This window comes from Pseudocercospora fijiensis (genome assembly GCF_000340215.1).
Source record: "Pseudocercospora fijiensis CIRAD86 unplaced genomic scaffold MYCFIscaffold_3, whole genome shotgun sequence".
Classification (NCBI taxonomy): domain Eukaryota; kingdom Fungi; phylum Ascomycota; class Dothideomycetes; order Mycosphaerellales; family Mycosphaerellaceae; genus Pseudocercospora; species Pseudocercospora fijiensis.
In genome coordinates, this window is record NW_006921534.1 from 4,750,226 (window position 1) to 4,770,748 (window position 20,523).

General features: G+C 49.1%; 9 protein-coding genes across 9 annotated transcripts; 5 read left to right on the plus strand and 4 right to left on the minus strand.

Moving 5' to 3' along the window:
- Positions 1–362: 362 nt before the first annotated feature.
- On the minus strand, positions 363–3,484 carry MYCFIDRAFT_195732 (uncharacterized protein; the record flags this gene model as incomplete). The annotated part of the gene is made up of 2 exons (XM_007927170.1): positions 363–394; positions 499–3,484. The coding sequence occupies 2 exons, from the start codon at positions 3,482–3,484 to the stop codon at positions 363–365; spliced, it is 3,018 nt and encodes a 1,005-aa protein (XP_007925361.1).
- Positions 3,485–4,929: 1,445 nt separating this feature from the next.
- On the minus strand, positions 4,930–6,172 carry MYCFIDRAFT_163550 (uncharacterized protein; the record flags this gene model as incomplete). Its single annotated transcript, XM_007927171.1, has 2 exons — positions 4,930–5,828; positions 5,889–6,172. 2 exons carry the CDS (start codon positions 6,170–6,172, stop codon positions 5,198–5,200), a joined length of 915 nt encoding a protein of 304 aa, XP_007925362.1. The 3' UTR covers positions 4,930–5,197.
- Positions 6,173–6,429: 257 nt separating this feature from the next.
- Positions 6,430–8,376, plus strand: MYCFIDRAFT_210975 (uncharacterized protein). The gene has a single exon (XM_007927172.1). The coding sequence runs from the start codon at positions 6,441–6,443 to the stop codon at positions 7,194–7,196; it is 756 nt and encodes a 251-aa protein (XP_007925363.1). The 5' UTR covers positions 6,430–6,440; the 3' UTR covers positions 7,197–8,376.
- Positions 7,108–8,376, plus strand: MYCFIDRAFT_182445 (uncharacterized protein). Its single transcript, XM_007927173.1, has one exon. The coding sequence runs from the start codon at positions 7,691–7,693 to the stop codon at positions 8,213–8,215; it is 525 nt and encodes a 174-aa protein (XP_007925364.1). The 5' UTR covers positions 7,108–7,690; the 3' UTR covers positions 8,216–8,376.
- A 654-nt stretch (positions 8,377–9,030) lies between these two features.
- On the plus strand, positions 9,031–9,458 carry MYCFIDRAFT_173698 (uncharacterized protein; the record flags this gene model as incomplete). Its single annotated transcript, XM_007927174.1, has 7 exons — positions 9,031–9,050; positions 9,087–9,134; positions 9,172–9,193; positions 9,217–9,223; positions 9,267–9,316; positions 9,342–9,376; positions 9,422–9,458. 7 exons carry the CDS (start codon positions 9,031–9,033, stop codon positions 9,456–9,458), a joined length of 219 nt encoding a protein of 72 aa, XP_007925365.1.
- A 29-nt stretch (positions 9,459–9,487) lies between these two features.
- MYCFIDRAFT_173699 (uncharacterized protein) lies at positions 9,488–12,914 on the minus strand (the record flags this gene model as incomplete). The annotated part of the gene is made up of 5 exons (XM_007927175.1): positions 9,488–9,502; positions 9,534–12,385; positions 12,426–12,465; positions 12,491–12,667; positions 12,696–12,914. The coding sequence occupies 5 exons, from the start codon at positions 12,912–12,914 to the stop codon at positions 9,488–9,490; spliced, it is 3,303 nt and encodes a 1,100-aa protein (XP_007925366.1).
- A 24-nt stretch (positions 12,915–12,938) lies between these two features.
- On the plus strand, positions 12,939–15,066 carry MYCFIDRAFT_207390 (uncharacterized protein; the record flags this gene model as incomplete). Its single annotated transcript, XM_007927176.1, has 3 exons — positions 12,939–12,949; positions 12,991–13,013; positions 13,043–15,066. 3 exons carry the CDS (start codon positions 12,939–12,941, stop codon positions 14,983–14,985), a joined length of 1,977 nt encoding a protein of 658 aa, XP_007925367.1. The 3' UTR covers positions 14,986–15,066.
- MYCFIDRAFT_173701 (uncharacterized protein) lies at positions 15,061–19,860 on the minus strand (the record flags this gene model as incomplete). Its single annotated transcript, XM_007927177.1, has 9 exons — positions 15,061–15,076; positions 15,111–15,319; positions 15,347–15,531; positions 19,409–19,440; positions 19,474–19,567; positions 19,599–19,614; positions 19,648–19,743; positions 19,782–19,830; positions 19,856–19,860. 9 exons carry the CDS (start codon positions 19,858–19,860, stop codon positions 15,061–15,063), a joined length of 702 nt encoding a protein of 233 aa, XP_007925368.1.
- Positions 19,861–19,929: 69 nt separating this feature from the next.
- Positions 19,930–20,493, plus strand: MYCFIDRAFT_173702 (uncharacterized protein; the record flags this gene model as incomplete). Its single annotated transcript, XM_007927178.1, has 2 exons — positions 19,930–20,430; positions 20,461–20,493. 2 exons carry the CDS (start codon positions 19,930–19,932, stop codon positions 20,491–20,493), a joined length of 534 nt encoding a protein of 177 aa, XP_007925369.1.
- Positions 20,494–20,523: the final 30 nt, after the last annotated feature.

Consider the following 20,523-nt stretch of genomic DNA (forward strand, 5'->3'; position numbering starts at 1 on the left):
TAGGAAACGGAAAGGGATAAATATTGAAGGTACCCAAGCTTGCAAACTGAATAGCAAGGACATAGAATGCATACTGAAGTCTAGTGCCACACTCATATGTCTATCCCAGCGCTTAACTTCGAAAGATGCTCGTCGCGGCAAGCATCTGCGACAGAAATCCCTCCCACGGCCATAGCCATACTCTCGTGATGCATATTGTGCTATGTATACTTCAGATGTTCCTCGGTCCACTCATGGTCGCTTTCTCCACCCAGACCTCGAACTTGTTCCCATCAATGTCTCGTTCCTCTGCTCGGAACAATTCATTTTCGTCCAGGACACTAAGCAATCCTTCAGTCTTGGCCTTCCGCAATTTGTCTGTCTCATTCAGGTTTGCCTTCTGTGAGATAGTTGTCTTGGCGAAGTAATCAGCCGCCCAGTTATTGGCCTGCTCAAGAGAAGTCGTCATATCTGGTCTTTGGCGCTCTGTCTTATAGACCTTCTCGTGGTGCACTACACATTCCTCTTCGAAAAGTTCATCGCCTGGGTCACGCTGGACCGAGCTCGTGGATTTCTCTGTGATGGTTTGCCGCTCCATGACTTTGTAAAAGTGCTTTGGAATCCAGTCTACTTTGCTTTGTGGAAGCTTCCCGTCGGTGTAGTTGAGCAATGTTCGATGGACTGCGACCTCGACTTCGCCAACCTGATCGTTGATGAATTTGGCCCATTTCAGTCCGCGTTCGTCCGTACCGCTCGTGAGATTCATGTTGTCTAGACTCACAATTGGTCGCCTTTTTGGGTTGACCTTGAGCAGTTCCGCCTGAACAGCTGCGTTTGCCTTCTTCAGGCTTTCGAAAGGCGCGCTGACAGGGATCCATTGCGAGTCAGAGTCCTCATCGTCCTCGACCTCGTCCTCGTCGTCCTCGACCTCGTCCTCGTCGGATTCGCCGGTATAATACTTGTCTTTTCGGTACAGTGTGTAGGTGTAGTAGACATAGTCTTCTGGATCGTCCGGATCGACTTCGGATTCCGTTTCAGACTCATCGGCCTCTTCAAGTGCTTCCTCGTATGAAAGGGCCATATTCTGCGCGGCATGCCACAAAAAGTTGGCATCAATTGTCTTTCCACCTGTGGTGGGCCGTTCGATCTCCTCGTGGTCTGCATAAGCGTCCAGAATACTGGTGATCGATCTGAACTGCTCTGCTGCCATATTGCTAGGACGAGTTTCTGCACCATGCGAGTCTGATCGCGCCATTCGATTTGTCCGACTAAGAGGTCTCTGTTCAATTGCTGAATCGTTACGGACTGGAGATCTTGGCAAAGATGGGTTTGTTGCTCGGAATATCCGCTTGTTCACATCTTCTTTCGCTCCTGGGACCCCTCGAACCATGTCATTCAGCAGTTCATCGTCAATCAATGTATTCTGGAAGACCTCTTTTAGAGCTTCATACCGACCTTTGAGAGTGTCGACAGCAACCCTCAGGCCTGTAGCGTCATTCCAAGACTCTCTAATCGAAGGCCACTCCGATCCACTGTCACGCCAACGCACTAATTGAGCGTCCAAAGGAGCGATCTCAGGTGGCAGACGAGATGTATTGGCTTTCCAACCAGGCGCGAGACCGACTTTGGATGAGGTGCCCGTTTTCTCTGCACAGAGGGTATTGATCTCGGTCTGTGCTGCTTTGTCGCCATTGGCAAGCCGTTCCATCAAATCACCACGGATCCTCGCAGATTCGATGGCTTTCTCGATCTGACGACAGCGTTTGCGTAAAGTATCTTGGGACCTCAATTTGCCGGTAAACTGTTCAAATTTGGAGATTATTTGAGTCCAATCGTCGCCAGCAGCCTTCCAGGCAACAAGTTTGGCATCTTCAGGAAGAATGTCCGCCAGAGCTCGCCGGTGGCTGGTATCACGGCCTCGAGGTTGAGGTTGTGCCAAAGGAGTAGGCCGCGGCTCTGGCTGTCGAAACTCTGAGTCACCATGAACGAGAGAATTGATCTGCGCTTTGGCATCTTCGTTGCCCTTGGCCAACTCGTTGGTGAGGTTCCAGGAGACCTTCGCGAGCTTTAAAGCTTTCTTGACAAGACTAATCCGGCGTTTGAGGAATTCTTCATCTTGAGCTTTTCCAGTCAAGGTCTGATAGAGCCGCGCAATATCTTCGAATGTCTTGCCATCTGTATCTCGCCAATGGAGCAGCTTGCCATCGTCAAAGCTGATCTCGCCTAAAGATCTGCGAAAGTCTGTGGAACCGCTTACCGGTGACTGCTTGGTTCCGGGTATTTGCCTCATAGGTCGATCAAATGAAGTCGCTGCTTTGCTCCCATTCACGTCTCCAAAAGATGATTGAGCTAGAGAAGATTGACTACGCAATTGAACAGGATCGACGACATCAGCATGTGTGGTGTCGAGAGCGGCCATTTGCCGTGCCTCACGAGCTTGTTGTGCCAGAGACCCGGGCTGAAGCTGCGTTGTGTGTGGTTCATCATCTTCCACAACGATTGTGGAATCATCAGCATGCGTGCACATTTTTCGGTTGCGTTCCTGCTGTTTGCGAATACGCTCATCTCGCGCTCGCTGTTGCTCGTCGCTGAAAACAGAGTGCTGAGGAGGTTGCTCTTTCGCTCGCTTCTGCTCTTCAGCCCGTCGTTCCGCTTCACGTTTCTCAGCTGCTGCCTTTTTCTGAGCCACGACTTTGGCCTCCGCCTCATGCTTCCGGCGCAGTGCATCTTGCAGCTGTTTTTCGTGAGCGCGCCGTGCCGCCTCTTCTGCTTCGACTTGGGCCTGCTTCTGGCGACTGTCATCGGCACGTCGCTTGATTTCGGCGGCCTTCTTAATCCGCTCTTGCTCAAGCTGTCGCTCGCGCTTGAGATGTGCCTGATCTTGTCTGTCAAGTTCACGTCTCCTATCAGTTTCAGCCTGCTTAGCAGCTTGGTCTGATTCGACAAACAGAGCGTCAAGCTTGGCCTTTTGCGCGGCATTATCAAAAGGTACAGGTTGGGTTTCAGCGAGGATCTCTGGCGCCCTCGAAGCGGTCTTTGAGCCGAGAATGGTTATTTCGTCTTGCCCCGAGGTCGCGGAAAGGGTCTGGTTATTGCCCTTGCTGCTGCTCGATAACGGTCTACTCAATGGTGGCAGAGGGACTGGCCGTTTCTGTCGCTGCGCTGCCTCTGCTGGGATAGCCTGCAACGGAGATGGCGGATTCGCCTTGCTTTTGGAAGCGTCTCTACGCTTGGCTACATTTTCTGCTCGGCGTCGCTCACTCTCTCTCTGGATTTCTTGCTTATTCTGCGGCAACCCATTGCTTTCGGGAGCCTGTCTCCGCTGAGCTAAAGCTTCTGCACGGCGTCGAGCACTCTCTTTCAGGATTTTTTCTCTGATCTGCAGCAAGTCATTCTCCTTGCGAGTTTCAGACGAAATTGTGTCGGCTGGCGGCTTCGGAAGAGGATCTTGAAGTAACGGAGCCGGAGGGCTGCCATCAGACGTATCATCTGAATCGTCGTCCATGAAAAGCCCGCCAGTGGACTTTCGTGCTGTGCTTGGGGCCGGCGCTTTATTTTGCCTCGAGATTTCTCCCAGAGCCGGCTTGGCATGCTTAGAGAAGAAAGAAGTCTGCGTCTGCGGCTGTGGAGGCGAAGTGGCTTCTGATACCGTCCTGGATCGTTTGGAGAAGAATGACAATCGGTGCTGAGGAGGAGGTGAGAAGCCGTCAGCAATTCCGTCAGTCTCGGGGCGACCCATACTGCCCTGCGATCTTTGGCGCTCTTGCCGACGCTGGGCCTTCTGAAAGCTTGACGACGGGCTGGTCTTCGTCCGTTTGGATGCTGGGTCTGGTGTTGGGGTTGCCGCTTGAACTGGCCGTTTCAGGCCAGGAGTGTTCCGTGAGCTGGATAGATCGCCAGACCTTCCAGATACGCCTCTTGATTTTGACTGAGCAGAAAAGCCTTCTTCGACAGAGTTGTCGTTGTTTTCCAGACCCTCCCAATTCCATTGCATCCTTTTCGGCTTAGATTCTGTTGTGGGCTGACGATTGGAGAAGAGCGACCTTCCCTCGGGTTTGAAGGTGTCACGACGACTGCGGCTGCTGGACGAACTCTGCCACTCGTCCATACTTACAAGCCTACGCGATGAGCGCTAAGGCAGCGGTGTTTCTGTGCTTTTTTCTGAGGTTTGTCGGAGTGTCCCGGCAAGGCTGAAGTCTGTCAGGAAGTCAGTGTTAGCTCTTGCTGATGGTCGTCCGTTCCCGCCGTATGTCCGCCGTAAAAGTGAGCACTGACAGTTGAAGAAAGATCCAGATCCAGATCGACAAGGTGCTTCATGTGAGGATCTAGACAAGCATATCCTGAAAACGCTATGAGCAGGCTGTCTTGCTGACAAAATGCCGCTAGAATGAGGCTAAGCCTGGTGTAGCGTATAGGAAAAGCCAGCTTTGAGTGATGTGAGGCTTGTTCGTGGTTAAGTGACATTGGAGCAACAAAAAGAAGGCATTGGCGCGGACGTACTGGATTGTGCTGGCGCTTCGGCGCGCATGTGATGGCGGTATTCGAGACGGTCGAGATTGTCGCAATGGGATGATGGATTGGTGGAAGAATGAGTAGCCTTAACGACCCTTTCCAGTGCGGGTCGAGTGGGTTATGCAAGGTACGGAGAGCTTGAGGCCATGTTGAAAGTGGTGTGGATGAGTTGAATGTTCACCGGTGGTTGATGTTGGTGACCAGAAGTTGTTGTCGTTGCTGCAAGCTTATATGAGGTAGCTTCTTGACCGGCTGGCGCGCCTCAGCATGTGGAGATCTGAGCGAGGCAAGAGCCACTACTTTGTCATGTGAAGCATGGCTATGTTTGAGGAGGGGACTTTATCAGCTAGCTTTGCAGTCAATGTCTTATTGTCCTGACACGGCGCCTCGCCGTCTTGCTGGGAACCCGTGGGCTGAATAACTTCAAGGTGTCTTGTTATTGTGCAAGCAGCGCATTGTAGGCCTAATGGTCGTTCTGCAGTCATGAGACTACGTTTTGCAATGCGCCGCGCATACTTGGGTCGTTCGATATTCTGCCCATCGGCCATCTATTCGAACGTCAATATGCCTCTCCAGCCTCCAGGACCAGAAGGACCTCCTCTCAATATATACGCGCGTCCAGCTCTGCTTGCGTCGCTCTCTTCGGTGGCCGAAGCCTCACTTCCATCCTCACTGGTTGTGGAAAACTACTATTGTGCTATCTCTTTCAGCCAGGTATCACTTCGGAGCCTCTATCACCTGCTGGTCTCTCATTCTCGGCTCTTAGCTCCGCCACAAGGCCAACAGGTGTCCTCCTCTTCTCATCCTCCTCCAGCTTCTGCTTCACCAACTTATCTAGCATCTTCGCCTTCTCCAGGGCTTGATTCGTGCACGTGAGCACCGAAAGCCCATCCACCGGTGTTCCTCCATATTTCGCAATCTGGCACACCTCCCCAAACCTATTGATGCTCACCACAACTTCGCCTTCTCTGCACTGCTCTTCAAGTAATGTCGCGTCCTGAAGCATAATCTCGCCAGCATCGTAGTAGGAGAAGGTGACGCAGAAGGGTTGGTGCTGCATTTGTAACTTCACCGGCTCTCGTTCCCTAAGCCCGAACACCGTGACATCTTCACCATGTACCTCTACATCTGGCCTTCTGAAGTGCATGATAGCGGCGACAAGGGCTGCGCATGCAGCGTCGACGAGATTGCCATCGTGGTCTAGGATGTGAATGTCCGCGCGAACATGCCAGCATTTCTGGCCAGCGACTATACAGAGAGATTCCGTGTCAAGTGCACCTGATCTGCGAATGGTCTTTTCGAGGATGCGAGAGAGAAGCACTTCTGTCTGGTCTTGTCTATCGAACAGAAAATCAGCACTTACCTTGCTTGGCTTAATGCCACATCCCCAAACCTACCGTCCTACTTCGAATGCCGGGCTTGCGATTGGGCTCAACTCTGTGGATATTGTGAAGACGCCATCGAATTTCCTGTCCTCGTATGGCTGCACCACAGTCGCCGAGATCTTTGCCAGCACTCTTGTCTTGCCAATGCGCACATCTGCAGTGCCGTACTCTTCGCCAAACGCGAGATCGATATTGCGGAATTGGTCGAAGGCGCGGCCGTCGAGGCGAATGTTCTCGCGAAGTGCTGAGAGAAGAAACTCCCGCTCGTTATTCGACGGATCTGCTTCGCGCGGCATTTTGGTGTTAAGTCATCTTAATCTGTGATCCAAAGAAGCTGGAATAAGCTCTGGGCAGAGACGTGCAAACGTGAAGCCGTCGAGAAACTTTGGCTTTGTGGCTCACTGTGGCCTTGTGGAATGACATATCAAGAGGGGGCCTACACGGTCGGAGCTTTTGTCGGCTTTGTGGCTTTGTGGATCGCGAACTGCACTCAAACTTGCAACGGCGACGGCGCTCACTTCCAATTCAGCTGCGGATACAACTCAACGCTGTGCCGTAGCAATCATGACGACCGCTCACCGACCGACGTTCGATCCAGCGCGCGGCAAGGAAGCTGCTCGCGGTGAAGCATACCACCAGCGCCTGCTTCCAGCGCATAAGACATTAAAATTCAGACAGGCCGGCCAAGGCACCAGCGCAGAGCAAGCAAAGCGCGACCTGAGAGCGGAACTTCTCAGGGCTGAAGCAAAGCACTCCGCCAAGAAGGAAGGGCGAGATATCGACGACGATGACGAGGATATTGCGCCACCAAAGCAGATTGAAGCCGGCGAGGGCGAGGCAGGTGGGGTGAAGCGCAAAATGAGCGATGTGCAACAAGAAGGCAATGGAGATGCGGAAGCGGAAGAGGACTATGAGGCCAAGAAGCGGCGAGTGTTGGAAGAGACCCGCGACATCGATGCCGATTCAGATTCATCGTCGTCGTCAGAAGAGTCGGAGTCGGAGAACGATGAAGAAGACGAGTCTGCAGAATTGATGCGCGAGCTTGCCAAGATCAAAGCGGAGCGCGCAGAGAAAGCTGCCAAGGAAGCTGCGGAGCAAGCGCAGAAAGAAGAGGAGCAGAGAGAGAAGGACATTGCGCTAGGAAATCCGCTGCTGAATCCTAAGAAGGAAGAATATGGTGTGAAGAGGCGGTGGGATGATGATGTGGTATTCAAAAACCAGGCGAGAGGGACTGAGGAGAGAGGTAAGGAGAAGAGATTCGTGAATGACCTGCTGCGAAGTGACTTCCACAGGCGGTTCATGGATAAGTACGTGCGATGAAGAGGTAGCAAGCTTCGGCGTGCACAGAGCTGCCAATATCAAAGCTCTCCTCTTTATTGCACTTCAGGTTTGCGCGATTCCCAGAGCTGAGGATATCATGGGTCTTCCCCTTAGTCGTAGAAGCCTGAAGGATTGCCACGATCCGCGAATTCTACAACGCGATATCCCCACCATGTCTGTGCTCACTTCATTGCTGCGGTCAGCAAAAAGACAGGCGGATTTCGAAAAATTTCGTCCACCGATACATGAGCTTTCGAGTGTTCTTCCAGCGGCTGGAATGCTACCACCTCACGAGATTGAACGAAGCCCCGACTTTTGACAGCTATTTCTCAAGGTCCGAGCCGAGTGCTTCTTGCTTTTAACTGGAAAGAAGTTTCTTCGGTCGGCATCTGGCTACCCACGAGAAGTTACCAAAATTGAATAAAAGCACAGCTGGCACCACCTTGCAGATTCGCGCATCGATAACCATTCGCGCACACCATCACCTATACAGCATGGCAGCTGACGGCAAGGCCCAGGCTGGTCGACAGCATAACGTGTGTCATTTTTTTCGTCTTCCCGCCGAACTTCGAGCCGAGATCTATCGGCTTGTTCTGATACGCGAATGCTTTTGCCGACTCTCCTTCGGCGGCCAGCAACCACAGCCATCAGAACAGAAGACGCAACTCACCGACTTCCTGGTGTGTAAAAAATGGCTCTCGGAGGCCTACTCAGAATACCTGAAGCACAACGTATTCGAATTCAACTCCATCGAAGATCTCAAGCAGTTTATTAGAGGACACGAGATCACGAGAAGCACCGTTCGAGCGGTATACTTTTCATGCTTCTGGGACGCGTATTGGAAGATGGGAGTCAGGCTTGGCAGAGGTACATCAAGATGCCTTAGACATCCTGAAGCGGATCGATGGAGTGTAAGAGGTTTTGCTCAACACAGAAACTATCGGCCCCTTCCGTGGAATATCAGGTCCGGCGAGGAGGACGTTCTTTCGGAGAGGAAAGCCCGAGCAAAGCAGCTCTAGAACCTGGGGCTATGATCCCTCTTAAACAATCTTCGCGAGGTGAATGAGTCTACAAACCAGAACTTTGGCACCATCGCTGAGGAAAGGCTCCTTGGATGTTACAAATTCGCTCGCATCCCTACATAGTCCTACGAGAAGTCAAACCCGCATTCGTCTTTACCAATCTATCTTTCTCCTCCCGCAAATCGTCAATCTGCCGTCTCATCAAACTAAATACTCCAAGCAAACAAGACTCCTCACGCTCCACAGCCTTCTCGAGCTCCATCATATGCTTAGCTCGAACACCGTCGAGCTCCTCCCGAAGCGCGTCTCTCTGCGCCCTCATCGTCTTCAAGTTAGCTTTCCTTCGCTTACATTTTTGTGAGTTCCGGAAAAACGCGGCTTGGCCCAGCGCATGTGGTTTCCGTTGCTCCTGGCGTGATTTGAGCTCCTTCTTCAACCTCTGTACCTCTCTCCTCAATTCAGAAATCGTCTTGTCATCTTCAAATTTCCTCCCTTCCAGCTCCAGAATCTCTGCTTTCGACTCTTGGTAATGGGTTTTGAGATTTTTGTATTCGTGTCGGGTCTTGTCCAGGTTTTCTTTAGCTTCGTGTTCTCTACTGACAGCGGCTTTCACTTGGTAGTACTGGGTTTTACATCGTTGTCTTTCTTTTGGGTTGGAATTTAAAGTGTGTTCGGAGACGTCGATTAAGCGGAATTTCTCAATTTGTTCTTTTATTTGTGTTTGCATTTCCACCTTCATTGACAGTGGGGCAGTGGTAGTGGTAGACATGGGTTGAAATGCGTGTCAATTGGGAGATTCTCTCGTTTTCGCTATGTTAGAAAGAGTGGCTGGGTGGAGGAGATTGAGTTAGGTCTCAGCAACCTTTAGTCCTGCGCCGGGGGCTTCAATCAATACTGAATCAATTTCTAATCAATTGTTACTAGGGCCGCGCAGGATTAATTGCTGAGACCAGGTACCAAGGGCTAGAAGGTGCGGTGAAGAAGTAGAAATGGTCAAGCTACGATGTGAAAACCATGCGCGATTGAGGAGCAAATGTTTGATTGAAAGCTATCTATGTTGATGAAGAGCAATTGCTGCCCAGTGCCAAAAGTCTGCCAGTGGCTCTCAACGAAGTGAGATGAGCTTGACACAGCTACCATGGTAGCCGGCCTCTTTCAGTGAAGGGGACTTATAATAAAGTGTGATTGAATGATTGTCCGAAGTGAAGATGTCGGTAGTTGTACAGAACGGAAATACTGACGGTCTCTAAAGGTAGTATAGGGTATTCTTCACATCTTCGTGTACTGCATTGAGTTTGGGTTCCTCATACTTCACCCGCTGCTGATTTGTAGAGATCTCGGAGATATGAGTCAAAGCCCGCTTCGTAGCAGCTTGCGCCAGATGAGAAGGGATTGGGAGTTTGGTATCGTGAAGACCAAGGCTTGCGTCCGACCAAAGAGCGACTAGGCGCTTGACCTCAAGCTTCGTGATTGGGAGTTCACCACGAACTTGGATCTGATGTGTTGATTCCGTCGGGCTCGTGGTCTTGGAGGATGAGGTCTTCGAGCCGCCGTAGCCACTGTCCACTTCAGTACCGCTATGTGCGGTATTGATTTTCAGGTTGCGAATGAGATCTGCTGGGTTGGGTTCGATGGGCGAATCTCGCTTTACAGATGGCTCAGCAGCCGCCTCGACCGCCAGTCTGTCACCAAAAAGATGGATATTGAAGGCGTGAGTAGAGTTGGTGGCAGCTGTGCGCCGGTACAATTTGCCAATGCGGGATTCTGATGCGTCGCGCATATCTGCGAGGAGCATAGTGACTCCCTCTGACTTTTGAAGATGCTCATTTTGGTCTCGCGCCAGAGCTTTTGAGGACTCATCTTCGTGCAGAGAGATGTAAGACACCTGACAAGCTTGCCCAAGTGCTTCTTTTACACCTGTCGACAACACCCTAGCCTCAACTTCAACATCTCCGAACTCTGAGCCGGTTCTGATCAGGGTCACTTGGTGTTCGGTGCTATTTGGAGTCGAGCCAGCAAGAAATTTCTTGAGCTCACGTTTGATGTGCCCCGGATCTGCAAGCTCATCATGCTCGAACAGCCGTGATTCGATGGTCTTGTAATCTCGGCTCGAAAAAGTGTGTCGTGAAGATAGCGCAACAAGATATTTGCGACATGGCTTGTTCTTCAAGCCGCAATCCTTGTCGATCTCTCTCATGTTGATGATTACTGGCTCGATATGAATCGCTATGGCAATGTCCAGCTTGGCATCAGAGAACACAAGAGCCGGCAAGTTGCGGCGTGCCATGCGTCGGACCACCTCGTGTGCAGCCATGCTCATGTTTTCATCGTCAAAAGCCTTGTTCTTCAGGACCGTGGCCTTGAGAAAGTAAGTCTGGATACCGAGAGAAGAATCGCCCAAGCCTTTCAGGACATTGTAGATGGTAGCGTGATGCTGATCATCGCTGAGAAGAACAATCGCCAGCACTTTCTCGCCTTCGGTCTGGTTGTTTTGCTTCCAACGACGCAGCTGAAGTGCCCAATCCTTCGCACTGTCCCCGCCTTCGCTGTACTGCAAGAAAAGCGGCTTGAGGTTGCGTGGGTCTACAATCGCAGGCAGCTGGTATTTCTTCAAGATGCGAACAAGTTTATCGCGAAGGATCGTCCACTCGGCCGAATGTCTGCTTTCCACACCGACTTCGAGAAATCCGACTTTCATGTTGGCATCGAAAGCTTCCTTGATTAGGTCGTCTAATTTCACCTTGCGAGATACCTTCGTCGGCTTCGTTGTTCGTATTTCGTATGCAGCCTGACCAACTCGCACGTTACGATTGATAGAATCTTTCTTGTGCAAGTGTACTTTCACTTCGTAGCCTGTGCCAGGACCAGTGTAAGTCTGCGCGCCAACGAACTTGCAAAGAGATGCCGGCATAAGCTCGCGCTTGTATCTTGTGCCCACGTCAATGCATGGCAGGTCGTGATGCGAAAACTTGAGGTCGGTCTTTTCTCGCCAGAATTCGTGCTTGTCATCTTGCATGGCGTGGTCTGCTGTACTGCTGTGCACTTCCCGGATGGTCTTCGTCACCCATCCGTCATCTGTGTGGAAACGCACCGTCTTGCCACGAAGTATCTTGGTCAGACCTTCAGGATCTGGCATATAACTTCCTGACCAGCGATTTATCAGGAACTCAGCAACCGAGCCACCGTTTTTGTAGAAGAACTTGGCACATGGAGCATTGTAGAGAACGAAGTTGTCATCGGCATCCATACCAATTCTGCGTTCGTTGCCCACACAAAGCTTGAGACCGAAGTGGTTTTCAGTCTCATCGTGCTTGAGATCGAAGAATTTATTCGCGTGCTTCGCGATCTCCGGGCGTCCATTAAATTCCTTGGTCAGCAAAGCGACAGTGACCTCGGTCCACATCGCGACGTTGATTCCGAGCTTCTCAACGCCAGCTTTTGAGAAAAGGTCGGTAATGGAAACGCTCGTGATGTCAACGAACATCGTTCCGTGCTCCACGGTAACATCGCCTGGATACTCGCGGTCATTCTTCAAGCTCTCTGCAAAGCCATCGAGACCTTCTGAGAGCTCGTCGTTGTGCTTGAAGAGCTCAACTCTGACCCAACGCCACCGACGGCCTGCATTGTGCTCTGGGTTCGTCCAGCTCTTCTTGTACTTGGCAACGTTGAGTGCAGGACCGATCAGATTCTTCGATCCGCCAGCAGGGTTCTCTGCCAGAACTCCAGTCTGGATCAAGCTCTCTTTTTGGAGATCAGGTGGGGGGAATCCTGGGCCATTCCAAGTGATTACAACAGCAATGCATTTCGTTGTCTCGAGAACATCGCGAACATTGCTGGAATCTTTGATCAGAAATCTGCCTTTACCGAAGGTGCTGTATGGTTGGAAACCTGCGCCTATCTGCCGCAGCACTTGATCTTTGAAAGTTGCTTCCACAATCTTCTTGTCGTTGGAAGTGAAGAAGTCATGCTTGAGCAAGTCACTGTTGCCAACGTTGCAGTAGAGAAAGGTATCATTCTTGCTGAAAGTCTTCGGATTGAAAGGTTGAAGGCCTGTAAGACTTTCGGTTGGGGTAATCTGAACATCTTCGAGCCAAGACTCAATGCCAGACTTGTCTGGCTGCACTTGCTCAGACTGCGGGACGTTGCCGCTCAGACCAGAGCCCTTCTCTGTAGGTGAAGTGGCCATGGTAAAAGGACTTGTCTTGACTTGTCTTTGGAATCAATGGCTCTTTGCAGATCTGAGTACGCTTTCTCGCACTGTCTTCTTTCCACCTCTTTCAGTAGATTCTTGTTCTGCCGAAGTTCAAACGATTTCAGGACGGTCGAGTGTTTTTCGGTAAGCGAGGCAATTGATTTGGTTGCAGAAGCTGATGGAGAGAAGACAGACATGGAGGGGATTTGGAGATGGTACTTAACTGATCGTTGCCAAAGCCAGTACGTTTGCCATTTCTAAGGTGCAAGAAGCGGCCACTCTCACACGCTCTCTCGCGAGTGCTCTCGCTGCAGGCGAACAAAGCCGGGCATTGAAGGTGTGGTAGCATGTTTGCATAGTCAACGATTGTGTTGGAATGATTGCTGAAGTGCAGCCTTTGTCGGGAGGCATGCTCGCGAAGGTGCTATTGTTCAGTGGTTCAATGGAGCTGCCACTAGATGATGCAGAAAGCTCCGAAGCATTTTGTCGGGAGTGGCACATCATGTAATGTTTGGCGTATGATGGATGATGGATTCTTTGTAGCAGCAGCGGAAGTCCTCGAGCAAGGTTTGCGCTAAAGAACCGAAGCCGAGGATCCCTGCTGTCGATCTTCTGGGGTCTGCACTGTGCAGCATCGGCCAAAATTTCAGACGGTGAAGTGCCTCACAAACCATCCAGCGCCTGGCGCATATTGCCCAAGATGAAGCGCAAATTGAATGAGCACGATGTCCCGGAGCCTTCGAAGACGGGCAAGACGACAACGACGACGACTTCTACAAAGGCCTTCGCCAGCCTAGACATCGATCCCCGCCTCCTCCAAGCCATCAGCAAGCAAAAGTTTACAACTCCAACGCCCGTACAGTCGCGAGCCATCCCTCTAGCACTTACAGGCCAAGATGTGCTCGCGCGTGCGAAGACAGGTTCCGGAAAGACACTGGCATATCTTCTTCCCACTGTGCATGCCATATTACAGCGAAAAGCAGGCTCAAAAAAGTCCAAGACAACGTCAGTGCTGATCCTGGTTCCAACGAAAGAGCTCGCGACCCAAGTCACCAACGCCGCGAAAGATATCACATCCTTCTGTGCGAACGCGATTCGGATCGAGAATATCACGAGGAATGAGGATGCAAACGTGACAAGAGCAAGGTTGTCTGAGCAGCCGGATATCGTGATCGCAACCCCAGGAAGAGCGAATCAGTATTACAACCAGGAAGTCCTGAAATTAAACGCATTAAAGCATCTGATCATCGACGAGGCGGATCTGATACTGGGCTACGAAGAGAATGATGATGTGCAAGCAATTGCCGGCGCCTTGCCGGCTGGCGTACAGAAAATGATGGTTTCTGCTTCCCTCTCCGATCAGTTGGACAAGTTGAGCCTGTTGTTCTTCCCCGAAGGCTCGCAGCAGCCTGAGATCCTGGATCTGAAGTCGGAAGAGGCGAAAGAGAAGCCGACTCTCGCACAGTACACTGTGAAGACTGCCGAAGATGAGAAATTTTTGTTGCTCTACGCAATCTTCAAGCTGCAGCTCATCAAGGGAAAATTTATCATTTTCGTCGCAGATATCGATCGCTGCTACCGCGTCAAGCTCTTTTTGGAGCAATTTGGCATTCGCAGTTGTGTGCTGAACTCAGAGCTCCCGGTCAACAGTCGGCTACACGTTGTGCAGGAATTTAATCGCGGTGTCTACAACACGATAATTGCTGCGGACGAGGCTGAAGTGATTGGCAATGAGGGCGGTAAGAGGAAGAAGCGGCGGGAGGCCGAGCAGGAAGACGAAGAGGTTGAGCAAGAGGCGGAGGCACAGGACGCTGAGAAAGAGAATGGTGACTCATCCACATCACGGCCAGCGAAGAAGCAGCGAAAATCGAGGAATGATCGCGAATACGGTGTCTCCCGCGGCATTGACTTCCAAAATGTCACTTGTGTCCTCAACTTCGACCTACCACAATCTAACAAGTCATATACGCATCGGATCGGCCGTACCGCAAGAGCAGGGCAGACAGGTATGGCACTGAGCTTCTGGGTACCGAAAGAGTTGTATCGCAAGCACAAGCCTACGAGTATCGCCCAATGTGAGAAGGATGAGGAAGTCATTACAAAGATCGTGAAGAAGCAGGCTGAGAAGGGAGCTGAAGTGAAGGAGTGGGGACTTGATTGGGCGAAGTTGGAAGGCTTTCGCTACCGACTGGCTGATGCTCTGCGTGCAGTGACTCGAATCGCTGTACGTGAGGCTCGCACGCAGGAGCTGAGGAACGAGCTCATCAAGAGCGAGAAGCTGAAGAGACATTTCGAGGAGAATCCAGAGGACTTGAAGCATTTGCGGCATGATACTGAGACGCATGCTGTGAGGTCACAGCCTCATCTGAAGCATGTGCCGGATTACCTCCTGCCACAAGGAGGTAAGCAAGCTGTCGCAAAGGATGTAGGATATGTGGGCATCAGAAAGGACAAGGAGAACAAGATTCGGAAGGCGAGAGCATTTAACAAGGCGAGAGGGAAGGGAAGGCTTGCGAAGGGCAAAGGACTGGATCCGCTGAAGAGCTTTAATGCCAGAGGAAGGGGGAAGAAGTAGGATGCCATTGCCATAAGCAAATGCGAGGCGATTCGGCTTCAACTCTGCAAACTAGAAACTCGAAGCGCACCAGTTCTATTGCTGGTTCATTCTCTTCATGTTTAGTCAACTCGAGCTAAGTACACAGCTCTTCAAGCCCGGCGACCACCAAGCAGTATCCCAAAGTGATAGTACCAGCTCTGAGACTGATCCACAGCTTTAACCCGAAACTGATTCGCACCTCAATACAGCCCGGCCACCAACTTCCCCGGAGCAGCTTCGCCACTCTTGTTGCGCAGTCAAAGATATCGTCATGGGTTGCTTTATGCAAAGGGATGGTGATGCCGGGAGCTGGCTGGTCTCAGCATCACAGCGGTGCGACTTCGATAGGCCTGCTGCCGATCAGCGTGACCTGGCCAACGTGATCTAAATTGTCTGGACGGTTGGACGATTGCTGCTTATCTCTCAAGGCAATCCTGTGGCTTCCGTCGTCAATTCCGCCGTGAAAATATGGATATGAATCAAGTGAAGCAGTCTTGGTGCTATTGTCGTATTCAAAAAGTCGCGCTATGCGGTCGGAGGGCGGAAATTCAGTGCGACACCTGCTGTTACTATAATTAGTATGTAACCTAGTGTTCTTGGCGCCTGCAGTACTCTACTATAATGTCCAATTTCTATATCGTCGCATTTGCAGTAGTATAGAGCCCTTAAAGGTATTATTATAGCGCGTTTGCTAGACGATTAACTTAATAAGATTAAACGGCTTTTCGACGAGCGCAACCTATCTAATATTAGCATCTCTAAGCTCGTTAATATCGCTAGGCGGACTATCGACAAACTCTATAACAATTATAAGTTATTTAGTATACTATATATTAGTAATCTAGCTAAATTAGGTCGCTCTCGAAGGCTCCTACTAATCTATAAAGATATATATATTTCCGGCTCTTATAAGGTCGCTTGTTACTAATCTATCTCTTACTATAGCGTATCTTTAAGTTCCTCGCAAATCGACCGACGGCGTACTAGGATAAGGTAATATAGTATCTATAGAATAAGTTTAGCGTAGTTATAAGCTAACCGACGATCTCTCGGATACTAAAAGAGCGTAGCTAGTCGAGGAAGAAGGCGTTTCGTGTCGCTTATAAGCAAAATAGCGAGTTACGCGATAACTTTAGAGTATAGCAAATAGGCGTATTAGTAGAGAGGGTTATAACCGTCGACGAGAGTGCCTTAAATAAGCGTACTAGATAGCGGAAGTATAGATACTCGCCTATTAATCGCCCTATATAGGAAGAGGGCTCGACGGTACGCTCGAAGAGGTAGAGTATATTACCTACTATCGGTATAAATAGATACCTTCGAGGTACGCTTATCTACTAAGGTTCTATTACTAGCGATATGTTCGAGAGTTAGCTAAAGAATACGGTCCTACCGCAAATAGAGCTAGGTATAGTATTAGTTATAGATAACGCGTTAATCTACCGTATAGATAGTATAAAAGAAGCGTATCGACAGGTAGGTATATACCTAAAGATGCTACCGCTATACTTACTAGACTTTAATCCTATTAAATTGTCCTTCTCGTCGCTAAAGGTATAGGTTAAGAAGAATATCTACGAGGCTAATTGCTTTACAGACTTCGGACAGTTTATAAGACACGCTATTAACGAGTTAAATACTAAACAGTACGTAGAAGCGTAGTTTTAGAAGGTAGGTTAGAGATATTAATTACACTTAATCTCGTATAGACTCGCTTATACTAACAACTACCTCTAACTTAGTAATACGGCTTTTTAACTCCTCTATTTCCTATCTTATTTCTTCTATAATAGTACGCGCAGTATCGGTAGCAACCTCCTTTATTATCGCTTCTATATACTATAGATCTAGTAGTACTAGCTATAGCGATAAGCCTCTTAAATTGATAGCTAACGGTAATGCAGTAGTCGGTAATATAGTAGTAGCATCTTGTATAAGGTCCTCTTCTTCTTAACTATCCGCAATCTATAAGGAACGAGGAATTAGTCGAATCTATACCGATACCTAATTAACATACTTCTAATACGCTACTAGTAGCTATAGCGATTAAAGAGCCTAGAATTTAGTAGGGTTTAAGCCGTTTATATCGTATATAACATCTCGAGTTTACTAAAGGTAGTGCTATTAGTAGGTCGCTATATTCGTATCGCAATCAAGTAGCGGCCCGGAGAGTATAGCTTCGAAAGCCGGAATCTATACTAACCGATAGGGCAATAACACAATACTACTATAACATATCTATATTGTCTCTTCGGTAGGAAACAATACTATTAATGCCGCTAAACAACCTCCCGTTGTTCGTTTTAAAAAAGATGCAGTTATAATAAAGATATAGCTACGATAAGATATTCGAAAATTCGCGACTTCGAGCGCCTCCTCTATACCGAAATTTCGGCGTCTACTCGGCTTTGCTCGGCGGTTAAGCTTAGCGGGTCTATACTTAAGAAGCTAATTTTAACTACTCTAACTAGATACTAGCGCAATACTATAACGCATTGTTTTTTATTACTACAAGTATAGAGAGCCGAGACTATATCTATCTAATGCACCTCTAATTTATACTATATAAAAATACGTAGTGTTAGTAGAATAAGAAGCGATATTAGTTAGACTAAATATTAGCTATTAAGCCGCCGACCTACGACCGGAAATCTACCTACCTTCTTCGGCCTCGCTTCTACCCTAAAATAGCGCTTCTATAGCTAACTATAAAACAGACTATCTAACGACTTATTAATCCGACTAAGCCGCTGCTTACGTGTCTCCTTGTCTATATATCGACTAACTGCGGCGACAAATCGAGCGTATTAGCCTTCCTTAAGTCTAGCAGTAGTCTAACGGCTTAGTTTAACCCTCCTTAGCTATTTAAGTAAGAAGTCGCCTTCTTTAGCGAACACACGCTCAATATTGGCTATATTACTATGTCGCTTAGTCTAGCTGCTACTTAATTCTTTACGTAACTAGCTAAAGAAGCCTATTAATTCTATATCCGCTATATACGATTAATAGGAAGCGACCGAGGCTAGAATTAGACTTAATAGCAGTCTACCTGCTAGACTAGAAGCTACTATAGAAGCCGCTAGTAGACTAGACAACCGAGAGCGCTTTTAAAGAGCCCCTTGCTAGCTATAGTAATTGTAGATTACTATAGGGGTTAAAGCGCTAACAGCGGCCGTTCTAACTGTCTGTAGAGTTTTAAATAGGTTAGCTAGTTGCCTGCCCCTATTCTTCTATATCTTTAATGCTAGTGCGGAGCCTAGATTAGTAATAGATAAGCGACTATCTCGTACGCCTTTTACCTATCGAGAGGCAATCTTAGGGTAGATTTTGTAGTAGTCTTCCGCTCTGTCCGGACCGCTAAACTAGCAAAGTCTACCTTTATTAAGGCAGTATCTGTTCTTACACGGCTATCGCTTTACTAACTCGTAACGCTAATCCGATAGTAAGCTAGTTAAACCGCTATTATTATTATTAGCTTTAGCTTCCGAGCTATTAGATTAGCCCTCGGCGGCTTCTATCTAGCTCGTACGTAGAGCGTCTAGTTATTACTATATAGCTATTATACGGGCTCTAGTTATCCGGCTTCGACGACCTTGTAAGGCTCTATTCGTAGTACGAGGCGGCTCTTTAATTATTACTATCTTCCGGCGCTTAATCGATAACTTAAAGTCTAGTCTTAACCCCTTCTTGCCCTAAGAGTGCTAAGAGGCTAGTATATCGTACGTACGTTAGAAATTGCCCTTCTAGACACTAGTTCTACGGAAATAGTGCTTAGTCTTAATCTTATCCGCTAAGGCGACAATCTCTAAGCTAGCTAACTTATAGTCGTCGTCGTTAGTGCTAGTATTACGCTAATTAGCGTACTAATCGTAGAATTCCTCGTAGTAAGCCTCGCTATTGCCGGTAGTCTTACGAGGAAAGTACTTAGTCGCAAGTAGTAACCGTAGGTTAGTTAGATTAGCTATTATCTACTATAATACGTACTCGAAGACCTCTACTTCTTATTCTATAGCTTTATTTTCCTTTTTAGCCGATATATAGTCCTCGTCGTCTACGCTAATTTGCTAGGTTAGCTAAGTCTTACTAAGCAACTCGTTATCCGTATTAGGTCCTTTACTTAGCTTAACGGTCGGCTCTCGGCGGCTCTTCTTAGTAGCTCGTTTGTTAGTAGATTGCTATAGAGCGAGGGCTTCTTTCCTCTTAGAAGAAGGCTTCTACGGTCGCTTAGAGGCTCTTAGTATAGCGACGGCTTGTTAACTGCTTCCGGTTTAGCCTTGTTCTTAACCCTAATCGTTACTAGAGGACCTAAGTAGTTAGTAGTAAGAAAGGCTTTCGTTCCGTCCCTAGATTGCTACTAATTTTGTATAGTATAGGTAGGTCTACGGCAAAACAGTAGCTACACGGAAATATCTATGGTCTCCGCACATAGCGCGACTTTTTGAATACAGCAATATGCTAAACTCTGACCAAGCATTTGTGAGGCGATGTAGTTCGAGCCGAGCCTCACTTTCCCGGATGATTGGATTGCGCCTTCCCCGGAGACTCGTGGAATGCTTGAGGTCTAGCAGCAAACATGCAAGCGCGGGTGCAACAAGGCGAGTTCAAACACTGATGGGAGCCAGCAAAACGCTGTCACGTCACCTCAGATGTATGATCCGTGGGAGTGTTGCCAAGCCAAGTCGGGCTTCGAAGCTTTAGAATAATGGTCCCAAGCCCCGCCCTCCGAGGATGGATACTCTTTGCATCTGCGCAGCACATTGTGCAATCCGTGTCACCTCAGCAGGCATTTGGTCTCCATATAGGGATCTTATGAGTGAACAAAACCTGATTTTGGAATCATCTTCGTTACTGCATCCCCAGCCAATAAGCAACGACCAATCTTAAGGTCTAAAAAGCGCCTTCATAGCCTCTTCCATTGTCGCCATGACGCGAGTCAGGATTCCAATGCCATCCAACCAAGAGCACGACACCATCGGCAACTCGCCAACTGCCGCCGTTAGACAGGCCGGCTTGGACAACAATCAGGGTGGATTGCAGGCTGTCACTCGTCTGTACACCCAGCTTGGCCGTCATCGCAGTGCATGGCTCTGTTTACAGGCCCAGAGAGCCCATGTCATGCAAGAATATCAGAACGGGCGCCGATTCTTCGAGGACTCCATGAGCTTGGTCTGCGACGTCCTTGCTACAGACAATTCGATAGATGGTGAGGATTGGGACAGTGCCAAAGCACAGCTTCTTGAGGATGGTAGGACAATTCGCGCAAGGTCAGAGTCGGTTAAAGAGGTCGAGAAAAGGATCGCTTCAGTTGAATGGGCCATTGGACAAGTCGAGTCGCAAATTATGACCGGGTTGATGAGGCTCGTGCCAGAAATGCCATCGGCAGCGAAATGGGTGAGTGACTTGAGGGAATCGTCCACGGATGATGTGGCCTCTGGTTGAAATTGGACATCCGAGGAAAGCTGCAGTCCTTCTCCAAGCCCAATGTAAGGGCCATGTCGCTCTAAATGAGTCTACAAC